The 21,677-nt window shown below is 34.4% G+C and overlaps 3 protein-coding genes across 3 annotated transcripts; 2 read left to right on the top strand and 1 right to left on the bottom strand.

Moving 5' to 3' along the window:
• Nucleotides 1-2,176: 2,176 nt before the first annotated feature.
• On the top strand, nucleotides 2,177-5,259 carry LOC139872308 (zinc finger BED domain-containing protein DAYSLEEPER-like). The gene is made up of 2 exons (XM_071860159.1): nucleotides 2,177-2,328; nucleotides 3,025-5,259. The coding sequence occupies exon 2, from the start codon at nucleotides 3,038-3,040 to the stop codon at nucleotides 5,087-5,089; it is 2,052 nt and encodes a 683-aa protein (XP_071716260.1). The 5' UTR covers nucleotides 2,177-2,328; nucleotides 3,025-3,037; the 3' UTR covers nucleotides 5,090-5,259.
• Nucleotides 5,260-8,096: 2,837 nt separating this feature from the next.
• On the top strand, nucleotides 8,097-9,338 carry LOC139871429 (F-box/kelch-repeat protein At3g06240-like). Its single transcript, XM_071859143.1, has 2 exons — nucleotides 8,097-8,540; nucleotides 8,694-9,338. Exons 1-2 carry the CDS (start codon nucleotides 8,097-8,099, stop codon nucleotides 9,336-9,338), a joined length of 1,089 nt encoding a protein of 362 aa, XP_071715244.1.
• A 317-nt stretch (nucleotides 9,339-9,655) lies between these two features.
• On the bottom strand, nucleotides 9,656-12,906 carry LOC139873407 (probable galactinol--sucrose galactosyltransferase 6). Its single transcript, XM_071861339.1, has 4 exons — nucleotides 12,723-12,906; nucleotides 11,288-12,618; nucleotides 10,992-11,201; nucleotides 9,656-10,556 (listed from the first exon to the last, which is right to left on the bottom strand). The coding sequence occupies exons 1-4, from the start codon at nucleotides 12,888-12,890 to the stop codon at nucleotides 9,821-9,823; spliced, it is 2,445 nt and encodes an 814-aa protein (XP_071717440.1). The 5' UTR covers nucleotides 12,891-12,906; the 3' UTR covers nucleotides 9,656-9,820.
• Between the last annotated feature and the right edge of the window lie 8,771 nt (nucleotides 12,907-21,677).

The following is a 21,677-nucleotide window of genomic DNA, read 5'->3' as shown; positions in this document are numbered from 1 at the left end:
TCCTAAAAACACGAATTAAAGACGCTCTTACGACAAGCCAGTGTCATCGACATTTTTGGTGAAATGTTTTGGAAAATAGGGTTGTGATTGATAATCCGATTGGTTCTTGAATCGTGTAAACACTTTCTTGATTAAGTATTTCGACCCTACAAGCCTCGGGTATCAAGAAATCCTAATTCGGGATAAGACAAGAACAAGATTTGATTCCGGGCATGAAGATTCAAATCCAAGTGTATGAGAGAAATGTGTTTTCTGTATATTTTCGTATATGAGAAAACAAGTATGCCAACACAGAAATATAAATTTGGCAGTTAAAATTGACCCTCGCTATATTCGCGACAGTGTCTAGCCAACTCTTATGGGCGTGTACTTCACACTCTCTGAACCCGTTGTTAAGTATAACTAGCTCACTCTTGCTTTCACGTAAATCCCAATTAACCAAAATGATGTTAGATGACACTAAAATCACCAACAAAATGTACCAATGACGCAAGTATGACGTGTGATCGATTTTTCATTGGCCGTGACACCTTGATTCTTGTCCCTATCAGGTGGATAAGGTCCAAGCAAAGTTTGGTTTTATTAGGTTGGACCAAAATACACATAAATATAAAATCTCTTGTTCCATGATATTTACTCGGTATATGTTATTGTACTTTACATAAAGTTATACCTTGTGCTTGGGGAAATTAGTAATTCCTATGTACCATATTAATTCCTCCGTCTCATATTAATTGTCATCCGTATACATGCAAGTTAGGAAATGAGTTTATTACGATATGCCTTTTGTTTTTAAATTTTACCCCTTAACTTTTACCTATTTTTTTGTCTTAAATGTATAAGGTAGGGGTATAAAGGTAACTCTCATCATATTTTTCTTATTTATCAATTGAAGTGAACAATTAATTTGAGTCATTCTAAAATTTAATATTGGACAATTAAATAGAGACGGGTGATGTAAAAAACTAGATACTTTCATTCAACAAATAATTATAAATTAAAACAATAGCGTTCATTCTTTTCCTTGGAGTAGCATTATAAACATTGCAAAGATATGGGCCATATGGCTAGATGTAACATTAACGTTTATCTTTCCTTCGCGAAACTTATGGTGAAGGTAAGACAATTTTATTTTGAAAAAGGTCACTGGACTTGTAGACAGTGCTTTAAGGATAAATATGCGAGATTGTATAGATTGGACCAAGAGAGGAATGAGAGCATCATGGACCGTATTAGATGGACTGGATATGTGTGACTCTTTTCATGGATGTGGAGACGTGAACCTTCAGACACTTGAAAATCATAGCTAGATGATCTTATATCTACGCTTCCTTAATCAGGTTTTACTAATCATTCCTGTGATAAATGGAGGTGGAATCAAAACAAATATGGCATCTACAACTTCAGAGATACGGCGCATATGGCGTTGCTTCTAGAGAACAGATTGATTATAAATACGAGTAACGAGTAAAAAACAATGACATATAATTTCCTACCTCAATCGTTAGGTGTGTTTGCCTGAGGAATGAAGAAGAAAAGATTGTCGGTTCGAGTTAAGTTGAAAAAATGTTGTATAGACCTTGATTCTACTCTATGCTTAAAGTGCAATGATGCTATTGAATCGGTTGATCACTCTTTAATTCTATTAAACATGTCTTGAATGTTAGGAAAAGAGTTTTCAACTGGCGGGGTTTTGATAACTTCACTAATCGAAGTGCTAATGAAATTTTCAATGGAGAAGATGACAATACTATTGTGAAGAAAATATGGCAAGTCGTGGAATTAAAATACGCAATCACTACATATATTTTCTGCAACCTTTAGAATAATTTTTATATAACATTTCCAAATTAATTTATGAATAAACTTATAACTTTTTTTTTTTTTTTTTTTTGACTAAAATCGAAAACTATATAAAACCTAACTTTTTCTCAGAAAGAGAAAAAGAAGATAAAAAATAGAAACCGAATGAATAAACTTTATAAACTTGTTGACGTTGAAATTAGAAACCGAATTAACCCTTGCAAATAAAAAATATTTACAAGTGGTGGGCTGTACTTGTAACACACGCAACTAATTTATTGGATCTCAATAACAATAAAAAGTCCATATCCATTTAGGGTTTTATTATTGTCCGTTTTCACCATTCCTCTTTTATCCCGCAACGACAATAACAACATAAAAACCCCAATTCAATAATAGTCCAATTTCATTGATTATCAAGCCCAATTGGATCCCCGTTCTCCAACAAACGTTTCTGGATCACTTCAATTGCAGGCTGCTGCTACCTTGAATTTCATCGGTGTCACGCCAATTTCAGCCATCACGGTATACATAACCCCACACACACATACATACGTATATATATACACAGTGTATCATTTAAAACCCTAACCCTAACTTTTAACTTATAAATCTATAACTCTAGTTTGTCAATTTCATGATTGTTTACCGAATTCGTTGTGATTTGTGGATTTAATTGATTAATTGAGATAACTAGTACTCCGTATACGTATGAAAACATAATTATTTATGAAAAAAATACAAGATCTGAATTGTGATGGTTCTGAATTTGATCTTTTTGACCCTGTGATGAACTTTGGATTTATTGGTTGTCCAGATCACAAGCTCATAGCTTGTATACATTACACACTTATGACAATTATTGAAACTTTAATTTGTTACAAATCAAATTCAGTTGACAATTATTAATCTCAATTCTTGTATGGATCAAACTCATGTGACAATTAATATTTAATATAAGAATATATAAGACGGATTCGTCTAAAGTTTGAACTAAAAAAATTTAGCATGAAAAGATTATAAGTTTCTATATATGCAGACCCTTGTTCAGTAGATTAACTTAATTCAGAAAGTTGGAAATAGATAATGCTTAGATTGTTATCAAGATCTGTAATGATACATTAAGTTTGAACTTTATGTGATTTTTGATAGGTTAATTATATTATTTGTTGAGACTTGTTTTAATCTCAATATGTTTTGTACGTTAAATCTAAAAATTAGGTCTTTGGGACACATGGAGACTAGTCCAACGGAAAATAACGCACTGGTAAACGTAGAGATGCAGCCAGAGTATTTCGACACACCAATGAACGATGTAGAAATGCAACTTCCGAAGCGTAGGAAAAAGAAATCTATCGTTTGGGAACATTTCACTATCGAAAACGTCGGTGCAGGAGTTAGAAGGGCCGTCTGTAAGGAATGCGCTCAATCCTTTGCATATAGTACAGGTTCTAAAGTTGCTGGCACCAGTCACCTTAAACGTCACATCGCTAAAGGTGGTTGCCCTGTTTTTCTTCGTAACCAGGACCACAACCATTCGACCCCACTCAGTGCACCTACAAAAATTGCTGTTAACTCAAGTGGTCCCGTCAGTAACACACCTAAAAAGCGTTACAGAACGCCATCTGTTTCTCACTTGCCTTTTGACCCTGACAGGTGTCGGCAAGAGATGGCTCGAATGATCATACAACATGATTATCCACTTCATATGGTTGAACACGCAGGGTTCATGGCGTTTGTGCATAACCTTCAGCCGAATTTCAACATGGCTAACTTTGATACAGTTCAAGGTGACTGTGTGGCTACTTATCTTAGAGAAAAACAAACTGTCCAGAAGCTGCTCGATGAAATGCCGGGTCGTATTTGCCTTACACTTGACTTATGGAGTTCATACCATACAATGGGCTATGTTTTTGTAACGGGTCAGTTCATCGATAGCGAGTGGAAGATGCACAAAAAGCTACTAAATGTTGTGATGGAACCATATCCCGAGTCTGATTCGGCTTTTAGCCATGCGGTATCTACATGTTTGTCTGATTGGAACATTGAAGGAAGGTTATTTTCGGTCACAATAAATCAGCCTTTGAGTGAAACCGGGATTAATAGCCTCAGAGGCTTACTTTCAGTAAAGAACCCAAATATTCTTGATGGTCAACTGTTGTTGACTAGATGCTTTGCTCGATCTTTAAGCTGCGTTGCTCAAGAAGTACTCCACGTTGGTGCAGAAACAGTCAAGAAAGTCAGAGACTGTGTGAAGTATGTGAAAACATCAGAATCATTAGAGGAGAAATTTGTTGCACTTAAACAACAACTTCAAGTAATCAGTACTAAAACTTTATCGATCGATGATCAGACTAAATGGAACACAACTTACGAAATGTTAGTAGCAGCTTCCGAGTTAAAAGAAGTGTTTTCTTGTTTAGATACTTTAGATCCTGATTACAGTAAAGGACCAACTGGTGAAGACTGGAAACTCGTGGACAATCTTTGCACATATTTGAAATTACTTTTCAATACTGCAAGTCTGCTGACATCATCAACTGTACCCACTGCTAATACATTCTTTCACGAAGCATGGAAGCTTCAGTTGGAACTATCACGTGCATCTACAAGTGATGATCAGACAATTAGCGTGTTAACCAAGCCGATTCACGATAGTTTTGATAAGTATTGGAAAAGTTGTTGTTTGATGTTAGCCATTGCAGTGGTTATGGACCCACGGTTCAAGATGAAGCTAGTTGAGTTCAGTTTCACAAAGATTTATGGTGATGAGGCTACGTCGTTTATAAAGATTGTCGATGAAGGGATCCACGAGCTTTTTCTAGAGTATGTCGCATTTCCGCCTGCTTTTGCTGATGTAGTAAACGGTGAATCAGGAGACGTGAAAAAAGATGATGTCAGTGGCGTAAATAACGGGGTGGGGCTTACAGATTTTGATGTTTATATAATGGAAAGTGCAAGTCAACAGTCAAAGTCAGAGCTGGATCAGTATTTGGAAGAGTCACTTTTGCCTAGGAGTCATGAGTTTGATGTTATGAAGTGGTGGAAACTGCACAAGGTTAAGTACCCGACGCTATCGAAGATGGCGCATGACATATTGTCGGTTCCTGTATCGACTGTTTTTCCTGATGCGGTTTTTGATACGGGTGTTAAAGAGATGGATCGCTATAGATGTTCGTTGAGGCCTGACACGGTAGAGGCACTTTTCTGTAGTAAGGACTGGATGCATAGTGAGCCTGTGGAGACTACTACTGACTCTCTTGTGAAGATTGAGTTTCCTATTTAGTCATGGGTTTGGTGTTAAAAGGTTGATTTTTTTTTTTATTATTATTATTTTTAAAGTTTGTTCATTTGTGCATGAAATATGTCAATAAATAGGTTCGGGTAGAGTATGGATTTAATTGTATGGAGATTTGTGTTTTAGATTTGTTAAACTAATCTGTGTCTTGCTTTGGTGTTAAATTTTTTTGTCTGGTGCGCCCTTTGTTATGGTTGCAAACTAATACTCCCTCCATCCTAAAGTCCTAAAGTGTAGTACAGTTTTTTTATTTTTATTTTTTAAGAACGGTAAACTCGTGCATGCTATATAAATTTACACGAATAATATCCTAAACAGAGTTCGAACCCATGACATCAAGGTTAAAGGGGCTCCTTGATATCGCTAGGCCAAAGGCCATTTGGTGTAGTACGATAAATATCAATTACTCTGTATTATATTACATAATCGTTAATCATTATTATATTATTATTTTTTATGTTGTCATTTAATAAACTCGTAAATTCACGAGTTCTTAAACTAATTCCCTTTAACCATTTCAAGGTAGTCCAGTGGTTGAGTCTCAGACATCTTTGCAAGAGGTCTCAGATTCGAATCTTGGGGTGGCTAAGGAAGAGTTGAAAACAGTTATAGAGTAATCCTAATGGCTTTGTACCGATAGAGTGTGAGCTCATATTACTAACCCGAACATAAAAAATCTTAAAGAACTTTTTTTAACAGAGTGAGGAGTCATTGCAATTGGTGTTTGCGTATGGTTTTACGAGGTCTCAAAAAATAAAATATTGGGCCTCGAAGTCCAACATAAGAATGAGAATAAGAAACTTGAAGTGTAACTCACACCTTCAATTGATGTATTAAATATACATACAATTTAATTGGTAAAAATCCTTTTATTATGTTGCATGCTTAGTAGTTACGCTTCAGAGTAGCCGTGTATATTAAATGGAATGAGTAGCATGCTTAGTTACGCTTTAGAGTTTATACTATTTGTTATATTGTATCCGTACATTCATATAACCTATATGTTTGCATCGCGTATTATTTGAATGCATAATGTTTTAATCGATTGCGTCTGTCCATTTTACACGATTGCCTTTGTTCGTTTTACTCGATTTCATCCTGGTGTTACTCGGTTGCATCCTGTGTTTTTTTTTGGAACAACAATTATATTAAGAAACCAACCCCCTAGCAAGACGCTAGAGGGGAATTACACTGGCTTAGAAAGCCATACGTTCCAACTAACGTTTTTACGACCTCTATTACAAAACCAATTAAAGGAATAATTACAAACAGGTGTTACTTATTGCATTCGTCCATTTTATAAGATTGAGTCCGCCCGTTTTACTCGATTGCATTCCGTTGTACTTCTAAGAAGATTCTCGATTTCTTGCTTCATTAATCGTTGTCAATAGCGGAGACAGAGGGGGACAAGGGGGTATTGAGCCACCCCTTAGGCCCAAGTCTCTTTGATGTATGTAATATATAAATTGGCCCCAACGTTTATTAGCCACCCTCAATGGTCAATGACTCAATGGATCGCCATGTTTGTTTAATTAATACTGAAGTTTAATTTAAATGGGCTTAACATACTTCAATTTTAAAACTCCTACTGAAGAAGTATGTTAAAAACCCTTACATAACTATAACTATTAAAAATAAATCGCATCGCAAGAATATTAAAAGAAAAGTGGTTCGTATTATATTTGTTGCAAGAAGCCTTTCATACAATTCTTGCAAAATGCTTGTAAGTTTCTTCTATAGTAATTATTCTTCGTTCGAACTTTAAAGATTTATATTTACAATAATTTTTTGTACTTGTAGCTTTATTGTTTAATATATATTAGACTTAAGTTGAACCAATTTTCATTGATTGATTATTGATATGATTTTGATTCAATAATTTAGGTTAAATCATGCGTTAAAAAAACGATCCTTAATTTTTATTTTCACGCGAACAAATAGTGTTGTTGATGATCAGCAATCACAAGAAAAAGTAAATTATGTTTTGAAATATGTTAATGAAACAAAAAATAACAAAAATACAACGGATGAGGATAATATTATGGAAGAATCTTATCTAATTTATCTTGAGAAAACAAACTCTAAAGAGAACAAGAGCTGAATCCGGATCTCAAAAAACCCATTTTTTAGACCAGTTTTTCGGATCCGGAACCGGACATAAACCAATTTTTTTGCACCACTAAGTAACCTTCCCTCGTCCGTAAATTCTGGCTCCACCTCTGATTGTTATATTAACGGTAGAATTAATAAATAGGAGTAATAGAATCAAATTATAAATGGAAAGTTTACATTTAGCAGAATCTTTTGTATGTTTTTATGAAATTTCATAATGTAAAACATTGGGCCTCGAGTCCATCGTAAAAAACAGAATCACATCACAAAACTATATATACCAAATCTAAAGCATACTCTTTATTAATTTTCACTTTTGCAAAACCTCGACCGATTTGTAGGGTTTATGTGTGCTTCAGACCGAAACCAGGATCTAAAGATTTGTGCTTCGTAAGCTCTTTTTTTTTTTTTTTTTTTAATTATACTCCCTCCGTCCCACCACAAGTGCCCACATTTCTATTTTGGGATGTCCCATTACAAGTGTTACTTTCAACCAATGAGAAGAGGTTATTCTGGAGAGAGAAGATTTCTAATTGGTGGAGAATGAAGTTAGTGGGATTTCCTAAAACTGTGTGCAAAAAGTAAGTGGATACTTATAATGGGACGGGGGGAGTATTTGTTACGACATACATATGCACATCGATCGATTTTTACGTTTATTACGGAGTATTAGTTACTTCTGATTCTGATAAATTTTGATTAAAGAAAATACATCATGAGAAAAGTATTAGAGAGAATTCAAGCTCTGACGTGTTGTGGTTGCTCGTCGTTTAACAAACCAAAGGTATTCAATTAATTTTCGTGTTTATTTATATATTACATTACATGTATGTATGTATGTATGTATGTATGTATGACTGAATATGTCACACGCTTATATAAAATGACTTCGTTGTTATTTCAGAATCACACAACTTCGTTTCTATGCGAAGATTTGATCGTTGAAATCATTATAAGACTACCGCCCAAATCCCTCCTCCAATTCAGATGTCTCTCCAAAACATGGTGTTCTCGTATCACGAGCTCCGATTTTATCAGAAACCATGCTCTTAGATCACTTAAAACTCCAAATAAAGTGATTGTTAGACAACGGATCCTCTGCCAAAGACAGAACGGTGTTATATTAATATCAACTATGTTATATCCAGAAGAAAAAATGTACAGCGGCCTAAAAATCAAGTTCCCTTGTAGCGATTTCACTATAATTGGTTCATGCAATGGAATTATTTGTCTAAAGAATGAAGACGGTGCAACTATATTATGGAACCTCTCAATTGGGCGCAAACTAACGATCCCTCAAACTATATTATGGAACCTCTCAATTATAGTTAGATATGTTATGAAATGGTATGCATGCCGTCAACTTTTGATGTAATGAAAGATTATCTTTTCAAAAACGAATGCAATGTTTGTAAAATGTATCATATAGAGGTCAAGTAACTTGCGATGTAATCAACTGTTGTGAATCGTTTATAATCAGTATGGAAACATAGCCATTGGTTTTGGTTTTGACTCTATTATGAATGATTACAAAATTATTGGTATACCATTCCTCAAACAAGATGGAGCTACTACGCAAAAGTCTTTCGTTTATTCAATGAAGACAAACTCTTGGAGTCTGATTATTTCCCCCGCTCTTTTGTTTTCGTATGTGAAGGTTATGACGTTTCCGTACATTATCAATGGAGAATTACATTGGCTTCTTAAATGTGAGTCAAATAAAAATGATGGTAAGTACCATTACTGTATAATGACGTTTAATTTGAGTACTCATGTTTTTGGAGTGATAAAGTTGCCAGAACCTAGTGGGGTCGCAGTACAATTGACCAATGTCAAAGGGTCTCTAGCTGTGATTTCTCATCAAAACAACGACAAAACTTGGATAATATGGGTGAGACGAAAGTTTAACAATGTTGAATCGTGGTCTAAGGCTTTTGATTCAACAAATACTGGCAACCATTGTGATTTCGTGTCGAAAAATTTCTATAAAGATTTTGAAGGTTATAATCTTGAAACGGGTGTACGTTCAAGACTTGTGGAGCTTTCATATTCTAGTTTTGCTATTGAAATGGATACATGTGTTGAAAGCCTTGAGTTATTAGATAAGGAGATTGTACTAGACTAACTTGAAGGATTACATTATTTCAATTTGATATTCTTTTGATTAATTGTTCCATTAGTTAATTAGTTACGGTTTAAATTATCAGTTTTGAGTTTCATTTGCTCGTTAAAGTGTAATGTGGAATTACCTTATAATTAGCCATTATTTTATCTTAATTTCAAATGCATATTTTCTTTTTTCGCTAGTTTGAGTTGAATCAAACTTGATAGAAGTTGGATTACAAACTACAATAATGAGACACAGAATTTAGTGCTCCATTACAAAAATCAACACTTCAAAATCAAATTTAAACATCAAAAAGTAAATCATAATCGGATAGCTGCAAAATCATAATCGACAATATCACTATATAATTCTTTATTTACAATAATGATCCAATGTTCAATACCACATGCATTGAGACAAAGAATAAATTAGGTATACAACACTTCCTGAAGTGTATGAATGTTACATTATATCTTTTCTTAAGTTTGATAAAATTTAAATTATAAATGAATCTGCACATCATGACACTTTTGATCCTTAGGCATATGATTAAAACTCAAGATCAGTAGCCCAGATTCTGAGTCATAAACAAACTCAACCTCACTTGATCCAACAATACACCTTTTTGGTTTAGTTTTCGAGTACGCACCGAACCTTCCGCATCCCTTAACCTTCATAAATACACTCACCGAACCACTTTCGACTAGATACTCTAGCTCATCAACTGCACCACCCCCGTTGAACATATCAATAAGTCCAACAGGGCCAAAACTTAACCCCGGCCCTAAAACCTTGACAGGTGTAACCGTAAATATCTCGTGTTCAAGAACACTTAACGAAACAGGTATACCTACATATCGAGGTAAAACAATAACATCTCCCGTATGGTAACGGTACACCACACAATCCCCAGACCAATCGGGACCCACTGCAGTGTCACCAATAAGGTGCACATCACAAGCCTTGATGGTTCCCGATATAGCATCGGGTTGTGTTTCATGGAACGTGTTTTTTCGCTCGATACTGTTCCACGCGGCTCCTTGGCAGTTATAAACACCAATAACTCCAGTGTACTTGTTCATATTCCATATCTTTAACAAACTAACACCATCACGAGCCGGATCGGTAAATAGACAATCTTTAGTAGGTCGACCAGGTAATCGGGCCCGAAGCACAGAACCATCAGGTAACACAAGTTTCTTCAGAAGATCAAAATTGTGCTTTCCAGGAGCATCACTATAAATAAAGATTCAAATCAAACGATACTCAATTCCTAAAGCTCAATAAACAGAGATAAGTCTAGTGAGTCTTGTACATGGGTCAAACGGGTCGAACATAAAGATCATAATAAGTTTCATCCATCAAACATGAAAGTATTCATGGTTATATGTATATTAATTCATATTTTCTTATATATATAATAAAAGAAATATAAATAATAAATAACAATAACTAAAATAATTTTTTTGACCCATTTGACCATGACCCGTTTCGACCGGATCAACCTTACCCATTTGGATACGTTTAAGAATCTGATACATTTGACCCTTGACCGAGTTCTACCCAAAACCGTTTTGATCCGTTACCCAAACAGACCCAACCTGGCCCGTTTTCCAGGTATATTCAATCCTAAACTATACGCTTATATCACAAAAGTTAAAATTTTGTTACCTGACGTATATCGGGCCACCACTAATCGCCCTGGCAGATGCATGGTACTCGGCTGCAGGATGAAGTGAATGAAACATATCCCAATCAGGCTGCATAAATTCACCAAGAAAAACGCTGTTGTAAGCCACCGATGCAATATGGATCGTGTGTGAAACGGGATCACGAGGGTAGAAATCATCTGAAGCCCGAACCACTGCCGTTTGTTGCGAGCTGGTTACATAGTAAATCATTAGTACACAAATAATTACATTTACATTACACACCAAGTAAGAAGGAACTAAAGAGATTTTTTTTACCAATAAATGGAATCTGTATTATGGCTCATACAATCAATGCAGCCATTATCAGGAAAATTTCGAGCGATTGATGCATCGAGTGCTTGATGGTACTGTCGGGTCAGTGCAACCCGCCCACCTAAACCGGTTCCTAGTGTCTCTAATATGGACTGAACATCAACTTTGACCCCATCAACACCGGCTGCAGCCAAGTAGTTATGTAAATTGTCATAAAATTTGAACACTTTTTTCGGGTTCATTAGGCCCAAACCTTGTACCGCCAACATATCCGTTTTCCAAATTGGATCATTCGCGAGAACCCCTTTCGACACCATCGGATACTTCATTAAGGATCCATATTCCTCCATACCTTCCGCCTCGGGGCGGACCCCACCCCAATACCCTACAATCGCGTGCCACACGTAGACATATTTCAACCCGTATGTATTTTTCGCTACATTAACAATGTTCTTGATCCCAATTGTTGGGTCATCTTTGTTATGAAACTTCTCGTTTTCTTTGATCCCCATTAGCCTCATCAACGGTTCAGATTCTTCGATCGTTTTCTCATCGGACCCGACGGATTGCCACCCGTCATCAATGATCAAGAACTTGGCCGGGGTCCCACCTTCGGATAAACTTTTTAACCCGGACTCGACCCCTTCTTGATTCACGTCTTGATAAAACGCATCCCAAGTGCACCACCCGAAATAATCAAGAATCCCGGGGATCTTTTTATCTTGACGTTGCTTAAACGTCTTCAAATGCATTTTAACTGTATTAACTGCATCTGTGATGGTACTAAAAGGGTCTGTTCCAACACCCACGTAAACCATGTGTGAAAAAACAGACCCTTTGACATCCACATCACCACTTTCTAAACAAACTTCGAGCTCGTCTCCGGAACTACCCTGGAGACAAGCTCGAAAAGGCCCTTCAATTAATGGCAAAAAGACAATATAAACCTTTTCACCTTCTTCAACTGTTTCCATTAATAGAAACTGTGTTTCCATTGGTACTTCACTTCCTTTATTTCCCATTTTCTGGGCCATCCACCATAACTTAAACCGAAAACACGCCATGAACCGGACACTATTAAGCCGCCCGAGCGACACAACATGACGACTACTTTGCTCATCAAAAACCGCCCCAATAAAAGCCCCATCTGTGTGGCCCGTACCCGACCCGGGTGAGGTTACCACTTTATCCGACACATCAGTCAATATAACCCGGTCCTTCACCACCAAATTCCGGCCCGAAATCTGAAAAGATGAACCAATCGTCATTAACTCCTTCTTTTGATATCCTTTATTATTCACTTCTTTGATATAATTCAATACTGGCTCACTATTCTGTCAACAACCCATTAATAAAAATGTCAAATTTAATTCAAAATCTGCTTAATTGATTATTGATTATAAACAAAATAATAAATAGTAAGGAATAACAGAGTTACCTTATAAGAAAAAGGAATGGATGGTTTCTGATATTGAAAACAATTGAGTGTAATTTTGGAAAATGATGAAATGGAAAATGGGGTGAGATGATTATTTATAAGGGGATATAAAGTTGTGAAATTGGAGAATAATAAGTTGTTAGGAGTTTGGATCGCCATTGTCGTCATGTTGAGCTGGGTATCTCTTCGGTTCAATAGACTTATTCCATCTGAGTTGTTCTTCAGATGCCAAATTGCCAATTGGAAAATATTTTAATTATACCCCCTATAGTTCTACGAGTTGTTACATAACACCCTTGTATTTCTGCCTTGATTGCTTTATCCACAAACTTTTTATGAATATCACACGATTACATGGTTTAGTTAACGAATAAACAATAATCTATGTAGACACGAGTAATAATAGCGGGAATTGAACATGATATGCTAATAACAACATTGGAAACTTTGAAAACATACATGTGAAAGTTTGGCTAGAACTTACGACTAGACGAAACGTAAAATTTACGACAATACAATGTTTTATTCTATTTATTCAAAAAATAAAACAAATGTACACGTGAAAGTTTGGCAAAAACTTACAACTTAAATTTTCATCTTTAAAAACATGTCCTCGAAACCATTTATGTATATTTGGCAAGGTGGACTACGTATGTTCAATGTTGTGTTACTCTCATTTTAGTGGCATCCATATTTCTTCATATATGTTCTTTTTTGATTCAGCAACGCGTTATAATATATTATACTCTGTATATAAATATAGGTATAAATATATTTGTTTCAAATAAGAAAGAAGATAACAAATACAAGTGTGCTAAATAAAGTAAGTAACTAGAACATTAATATAAAGGGTGAATTTCAATTAAATTTAAATCATTTAAATGCATAATTAATGAAATACGAGTATATAAGAAATACTTTTTACACTCAAAATATTGATCATCTAAGAACCAAGGAGTAACGTTCATGTGAATTAATAAATTTGATCTAATGTAAAGTTTTACTAATAACAAAAACTAAAGGGGCTATCTGAGACATAAACTAAATTAGTGGTCTAGAATGCAGTTTCATTATAACTCAATGGTGGTAAAATGTTAGATTAAATTGACACGTTGGATCTACGTTTCAACCAATCCACAAACTCGTTTGCAACTATCACCAATCCAGCAACTTGGGTTTCCTCATATTTAGACTTTGACATCCCAAAATAGACAAATTAAGGTTTTTTGACATGTTTTTTTTTTTTTTTTTTTTTTTTAAGATAGTTTTGCTTGAAATAATAAACCTTCTATACTGCTAAACCACAACCCTTTTGGTTGGAATAGTAAGGATAAGGTTTATTATTATTATTGATTTATTTCTTCATTATTTCATTATTATTATTATTAATATTAATTTTTAATAATTTTAATTATTATTATTATTATTATTATTATTATTGGTGTTCGTGTATAGTGTATCATATTTGGCCTGGAAGTCGAGTATGTAAGAATAAAAAAAAAAAAAAAATAATAATAATAATAAAGTGGGTTGCCTTATCACAAAACTATAAAATATCCATAATGCTTAATTTAATTCATGCTCTCTAAATCTCTATTATGCTTTTGCGTAACCTCGATCGATTTGTAGGGTTTATGTCTGTTGTTCAATTCAAACCCAAAATTTAAGGTTTGTACTTTGTAAGTTCTTTTTTGTAAAATTCTATTTGTTACTTACACTTGCACGTCGTTTTTTTTTTATATTTTATTTTATTTACTTTGGATTATTGAACACAACTACCTCCGATTGATTTGATTATTAAAGAGGTATCATGAAAAAATATATCATAAGAAAAGTATTAGGGAGAATTTTCGTAGGCGACTCTGTATTTTTTTTTTCTTTCGATCTATTATCTCTATGGTTTAGCAATCGTGACTTCCCGATGGGGAAAAACTCAGGAGGAGACACGAAGAAGAAGAAAGATCCAACTATTGCGACTAGGGTTCTGAGTGTGATGCCTCGTACAAAACCATCGTGTACGAATCATCAACAACAGGATCATTACAAGGTCAAACACTATATGCGTTTTCAAAATACGTTTACATTCAATGAAAGCTGACGTCATAATCAACGTCAATTGTTTTACAACCAAAAGTATGCTTCTATGACTAGAAGCAAAGATAATAGTATGTGACCCATAGGTCGTTACAAATCATAGTTTCAAAAGTAATAAAGTTTATGAATGCAATATAAACGTTCATGCGGTGACATCTCTAAAGCAGCGGGTGTCTACAGCAAGACTAGTACACAGCGGAAGCAACCTTAAGCACCTGAGAAAAACATGCTTAAAAACGTCAACACAAAGGTTGGTGAGCTATAGTTTAAGTATAACAGTAATGTAAGGTATGCCACGAGATTTCAGTGCTACAAAGAGCGTTTCAAAACAGTATGATAAAGTATATGTTTAACCGTGGGCACTTGGTAACTAACTTAACGTTTATACCCCCTGAAAGTACACTTGGCAAGTGCGTATGTATACGAAGTATTAAATACTCGTTAAATGCTAGCGCGACTAGCCCGAGTGGGGATGTCAAACCCTATGGATCCATATCTAAGATTCGCGTTCACCGGTTCAAAAACCAATGACTAAACGTTATCGAGCTAAAGGGAATGTTTATGCCGTTGTATAACCCACACATATATAAGTTTAAGTACTCGTGCCTAGTATGCAAAACGTAAAATGCGCATGTATTCTCAGTTCCCAAAATAAGTTAAAGTAAAAAGGGAATGCTATAACTCACAGTGGTAAAGTAGTGGTAAAGTCGAGTCGGAAAATAAGCAAGTACGTAGGTCCGGAAAGTCCTCAACCTAAGTCAAATAGTACTAAGTCAGTAAATCGTCTCAATAGGTTTAAATGTATGTAAATTAGGTCTTAAGGGTCATCATCATTCATCATCAAACAAAGCGTATAAAGTAAGTTTCGTTCTAGAAAAGAGTTTAAAACAAAGGCTGACTTGGATCAGTCACCACGGCCTCTATACCTACTGAAATAAGGTGAAACCAGTGGCCATGGCTCCGTATATGAGTCCTTTAATTGTGGTAAAAATTCCAGAAGCAAACTCGTATTCGTTTGACCGTGGCGACGGTCTAAGTGCGAGTAGGTCAGAATTTTTCAGCACAACGTTAAAAGGACATAGTGACGATCGAAGGGCCATAAATCCTAAACCGTAACTCGGATTAAGACGAGTCCTAAATGAAAAGTTATCTAATCGAACAGAGCTAACTGAAAATCATATTTACAGTAGCCCAGGTCGTACTAATCAGACCCAGAAACAGTAAACAGTAGGTTCCAGTGGGTTTCTTGGTACTCGATGCTTATCACGGTTCTCATCCTTGATGCATATAGCTTCAAGTGTACAACTCGTTGATGTGTTTGCATCATCTTAACCAAGGTTTCACCATCATAACACTTGTGTAAGTCTAAGACATGTAGCACAACTCAATTAAGTGTTGTATGTAGTTTGATGAACCAAAGTTACATCAAAGTCTTAGATTTAACACATACATGAACTATAAAAGTAATATTGAACTACAAACTTGAAAGTAAACTAACTAATCAAGATCTTAAGATGTAGAACATAGTTCTTAGTTAGATCTTGAAGATCCAAGACCCATAAGTCTAGATCTAAAGTTATTAAGTTAAATCTAACACAAGTGTATGAAGTTATAACTTAAAAGTTATACTTCCATGTTCTTGAACTTTCAAGTTAACTTTTAGTTCCAAGAAGTATGAGATCAAGACTAACTTGTAATACTTGACCATTTAACAACAAACATGAATTTAAATGTACAAGAAATGAAGTAATAAACTAAATATACAAGTAACAAGTCATGGTTGTTCATACTTTAAAGATTTAAACCAAGGTTTGATCTTTAAGAAAAGTAAACTTTAAGTTTACAATCATGATTCACAAGTATGGTTTTTACAACACATGAACTTTAATCCTTTTAAAACAATAAATGTAGAACATAAACTAGAAAGTTTAGTTCTTGTGTGTTCTTGTAAATACAAGATAATATGAAGAATTAAACTAGGTAGTTTGATTCTTGTAACTAGTAAATAACAACAACAACAACAAGTAAGTAATCTACAAACAAGAACAAGTAACAAAACAACAACAAAGAACAAGTAATCAAAACAAGTAAATGATGAAGATGTATGTGTATAGGATTCAGTTTTTACAAGAGAAAAAGAAGAAGAAAACTCAAGTTACTAACAAAAATGTAGAGGAAAGATGAGAGAAAAATGAGAGAAAAGTAAGATGTAAGTTTGAAGTGAAAAGTGTGTGTGAGAATACAAGTAAATGAAGTAGTTAAAAAAAATTAAAACTCCTCTAAAGGCCTACAAAGGCCGACGGTTATGCAAGGGGAGAGGAGGAAGAAATTGGTCCACTAGTCTCTTGCATGTTAAAGTCTTAAAAGTTGGTTATTAGATGTGTTTACATGGGAACTAGTTGTAAGTATCATGTAACTTGATTCTTCATGCACTAAACTAACTAGTTTCATTCTAAAGTGATACTTACATGAGTGATGGGCTAACCAGTCCGTTTAAGAAGTAGGGTGGGCTCTCTAGTCCATTAACACTAATCAAAGCCCAAGTTCAAGTATTTAACAAATAAATCCAATTAAAGCCCAAGTAATTAACTAATAACCTTAGTTAATTAAAATGATTAATAAAACTTAATCATGAATGTAAATAATATTCTAAAAATATTATTCGTGTAATGTACGTATGTCACAAAGACGCTTCGGGCATTTAAAAGTCAAGTATGGTAACAAGCAAATGTATAACAATACATTCATTAAATCACAAGTATTAATAATAATTATTAATAAATAAACGTTGGAAAATCCAGGGTCCTTACATTACCCACCTGTTAAAGAAAATTTCGTCCCGAAATTTTAAGCTGAGGTAGATGGAGGAGTCGGGAAAAGGTGAGGATTCTTCTGCATCATTTGATCCTCTCGTTCCCAAGTAAACTCAGGTCCTCGTTTGGCATTCCATCGTACTCGGACGATCGGAATCTTGTTGCGTTTCAAAGTTTTGACCTCACGGTCCATAATCTCGACAGGTTCTTCCACGAAGTGGAGTTTGTCATCAATTGTAAGTTCTTCCAGTGGTATGATAAGTTCGGGTGCAGCAAGACACTTCTTCAAGTTTGACACGTGGAAGGTAGGATGAACTGAGCTCAATTGTGCTGGTAGATCCAAACAGTAAGCAACGGGTCCAACACGCTCCAAAATTTCAAAAGGACCAATGTATCATGGGTTTAACTTTTCACATTTTCCAAAAGGAATCACACCCTTCCAAGGTGCAACCTTCAACATTACACGGTCACCAACGTTGAATTCAAAGTCTTTACGTTTTCGGTCAGCATAACTCTTTTGACGATCGCGGGCAGTCTTAAGTCTCGCTTGAATCTGAGCAATCTTCTCCGTTGTTTCATGGACTACCTCGGGTCCGGTGATTTGCTTTTCGCCTACTTCGGCCCAACAAATAGGAGATCTGCACTTGCGGCCATACAATGTGTAGTGACCCGAACTTTTCCATGTTTATATATATTAATTGAGATTGATATTTACATGATTAAATGTTTCCAACATGTTAAGCAATCAAACTTGTTAAGACTTGATTAATTGAAATATGTTTCATATAGACAATTGACCACCCAAGTTGACCGGTGATTCACGAACGTTAAAACTTGTAAAAACTATATGATGACATATATATGGATATATATATAGTTAACATGATACTATGATAAGTAAACATATCATTAAGTATATTAACAATGAACTACATATGTAAAAACAAGACTACTAACTTAATGATTTTTAAACGAGACATATATGTAACGATTATCGTTGTAAAGACATTTAATGTATATATATCATATTAAGAGATATTCATACATGATAATATCATGATAATATAATAATTTAAAATCTCATTTGATATTATAAACATTGGGTTAACAACATTTAACAAGATCGTTAACCTAAAGGTTTCAAAACAACAATTACATGTAACGACTAACGATGACTTAACGACTCAGTTAAAATGTACATACATGTAGTGTTTTAATATGTATTTATACACTTTTGAAAGACTTCAATACACTTATCAAAATACTTCTACTTAACAAAAATGCTTACAATTACATCCTCGTTCAGTTTCATCAACAATTCTACTCGTATGCACCCGTATTCGTACTCGTACAATACATAGCTCTTAGATGTATGTACTATTGGTATATACACTCCAATGATCAGCTCTTAGCAGCCCATGTGAGTCACCTAACACATGTGGGAACCATCATTTGGCAACTAGCATGAAATATCTCATAAAATTACAAAAATATGAGTAATCATTCATGACTTATTTACATGAAAACAAAATTACATATCCTTTATATCTAATCCATACACCAACGACCAAAAACACCTACAAACACTTTCATTCTTCAATTTTCTTCATCTAATTGATCTCTCTCAAGTTCTATCTTCAAGTTCTAAGTGTTCTTCATAAATTCCAAAAGTTCTAGTTTCATAAAATCAAGAATACTTTCAAGTTTGCTAGCTCACTTCCAATCTTGTAAGGTGATCATCCAACCTCAAGAAATCTTTGTTTCTTACAGTAGGTTATCATTCTAATACAAGGTAATAATCATATTCAAACTTTGGTTCAATTTCTATAACTATAACAATCTTATTTCAAGTGATGATCTTACTTGAACTTGTTTTCGTGTCATGATTCTGCTTCAAGAACTTCGAGCCATCCAAGGATCCATTGAAGCTAGATCCATTTTTCTCTTTTCCAGTAGGTTTATCCAAGGAACTTAAGGTAGTAATGATGTTCATAACATCATTCGATTCATACATATAAAGCTATCTTATTCGAAGGTTTAAACTTGTAATCACTTAAACATAGTTTAGTTAATTCTAAACTTGTTCGCAAACAAAAGTTAATCCTTCTAACTTGACTTTTAAAATCAACTAAACACATGTTCTATATCTGTATGATATGCTAACTTAATGATTTAAAACCTGGAAACACGAAAAATACCGTAAAACCGGATTTACGCCGTCGTAGTAACACCGCGGGCTGTTTTGGGTTAGTTAATTAAAAATTATGATAAATTTTGATTTAAAAGTTGTTATTCTGAGAAAATGATTTTTATTATGAACATGAAACTATATCCAAAAATTATGGTTAAACTCAAAGTGGAAGTATGTTTTCTAAAATGGTCATCTAGACGTCGTTCTTTCGACTGAAATGACTACCTTTACAAAAACGATTTGTAACTTATTTTTTCGACTATAAACCTATACTTTTTCTGTTTAGATTCATAAAATAGAGTTCAATATGAAACCATAGCAATTTGATTCACTCAAAACGGATTTAAAATGAAGAATTTATGGGTAAAACAAGATTGGATAATTTTTCTCATTTTAGCTACGTGAAAATTGGTAACAAATCTATTCCAACCATAACTTAATCAACTTGTATTGTATATTATGTAATCTTGAGATACCATAGACACGTATACAATGTTTCGACCTATCATGTCGACACATCTATATATATTTCGGAACAACCATAGACACTCTATATGTGAATGTTGGAGTTAGCTATACAGGGTTGAGGTTGATTCCAAAATATATATAGTTTGAGTTGTGATCAATACTGAGATACGTATACACTGGGTCGTGGATTGATTCAAGATAATATTTATCGATTTATTTCTGTACATCTAACTGTGGACAACTAGTTGTAGGTTACTAACGAGGACAGATGACTTAATAAACTTAAAACATCAAAATATATTAAAAGTGTTGTAAATATATTTTGAACATACTTTGATATATATGTATATATTGTTATAGGTTCGTGAATCAACCAGTGGCCAAGTCTTACTTCCCGACGAAGTAAAAATCTGTGAAAGTGAGTTATAGTCCCACTTTTAAAATCTAATATTTTTGGGATGAGAATACATGCAGGTTTTATAAATGATTTACAAAATAGACACAAGTACGTGAAACTACATTCTATGGTTGAATTATCAAAATTGAATATGCCCCTTTTTATTAAGTCTGGTAATCTAAGAATTAGGGAACAGACACCCTAATTGACGCGAATCCTAAAGATAGATCTATTGGGCCTAACAAACCCCATCCAAAGTACCGGATGCTTTAGTACTTCGAAATTTATATCATATCCGAAGGGTGTCCCAGAATGATGGGGATATTCTTATATATGCATCTTGTTAATGTTGGTTACCAGGTGTTCACCATATGAATGATTTTTATCTCTATGTATGGGATGTGTATTGAAATATGAAATCTTGTGGTCTATTATTATGATTTGATATATATAGGTTAAACCTATAACTCACCAACATTTTTGTTGACGTTTTAAGCATGTTTATTCTCAGGTGATTATTAAGAGCTTCCGCTGTCGCATACTTAAATAAGGACGAGATTTGGAGTCCATGCTTGTATGATATTGTGTAAAAACTGCATTCAAGAAACTTATTTTGTTGTAACATATTTGTATTGTAAACCATTATGTAATGGTCGTGTGTAAACAGGATATTTTAGATTATCATTATTTGATAATCTACGTAAAGCTTTTTAAACCTTTATTGATGAAATAAAGGTTATGGTTTGTTTTAAAATGAATGCAGTCTTTGAAAAACGTCTCATATAGAGGTCAAAACCTCGCAACGAAATCAATTAATATGGAACGTTTTTAATCAATAAGAACGGGACATTTCAGTTGGTATCCGAGCGTTGGTCTTAGAGAACCAGAATTTTGCATTAGTGTGTCTTATCGAGTTTGTTAGGATGCATTAGTGAGTCTGGACTTCGACCGTGTTTACTTGAAAAATGATTGCTTAACAAATTTTGTTGGAA

The sequence above is a fragment of the Rutidosis leptorrhynchoides genome, chromosome 10 (assembly GCF_046630445.1).
Source record: "Rutidosis leptorrhynchoides isolate AG116_Rl617_1_P2 chromosome 10, CSIRO_AGI_Rlap_v1, whole genome shotgun sequence".
NCBI classification, from domain to species: Eukaryota; Viridiplantae; Streptophyta; class Magnoliopsida; order Asterales; family Asteraceae; genus Rutidosis; species Rutidosis leptorrhynchoides.
This window is presented reverse-complemented; position numbering and strand designations above follow the sequence as displayed.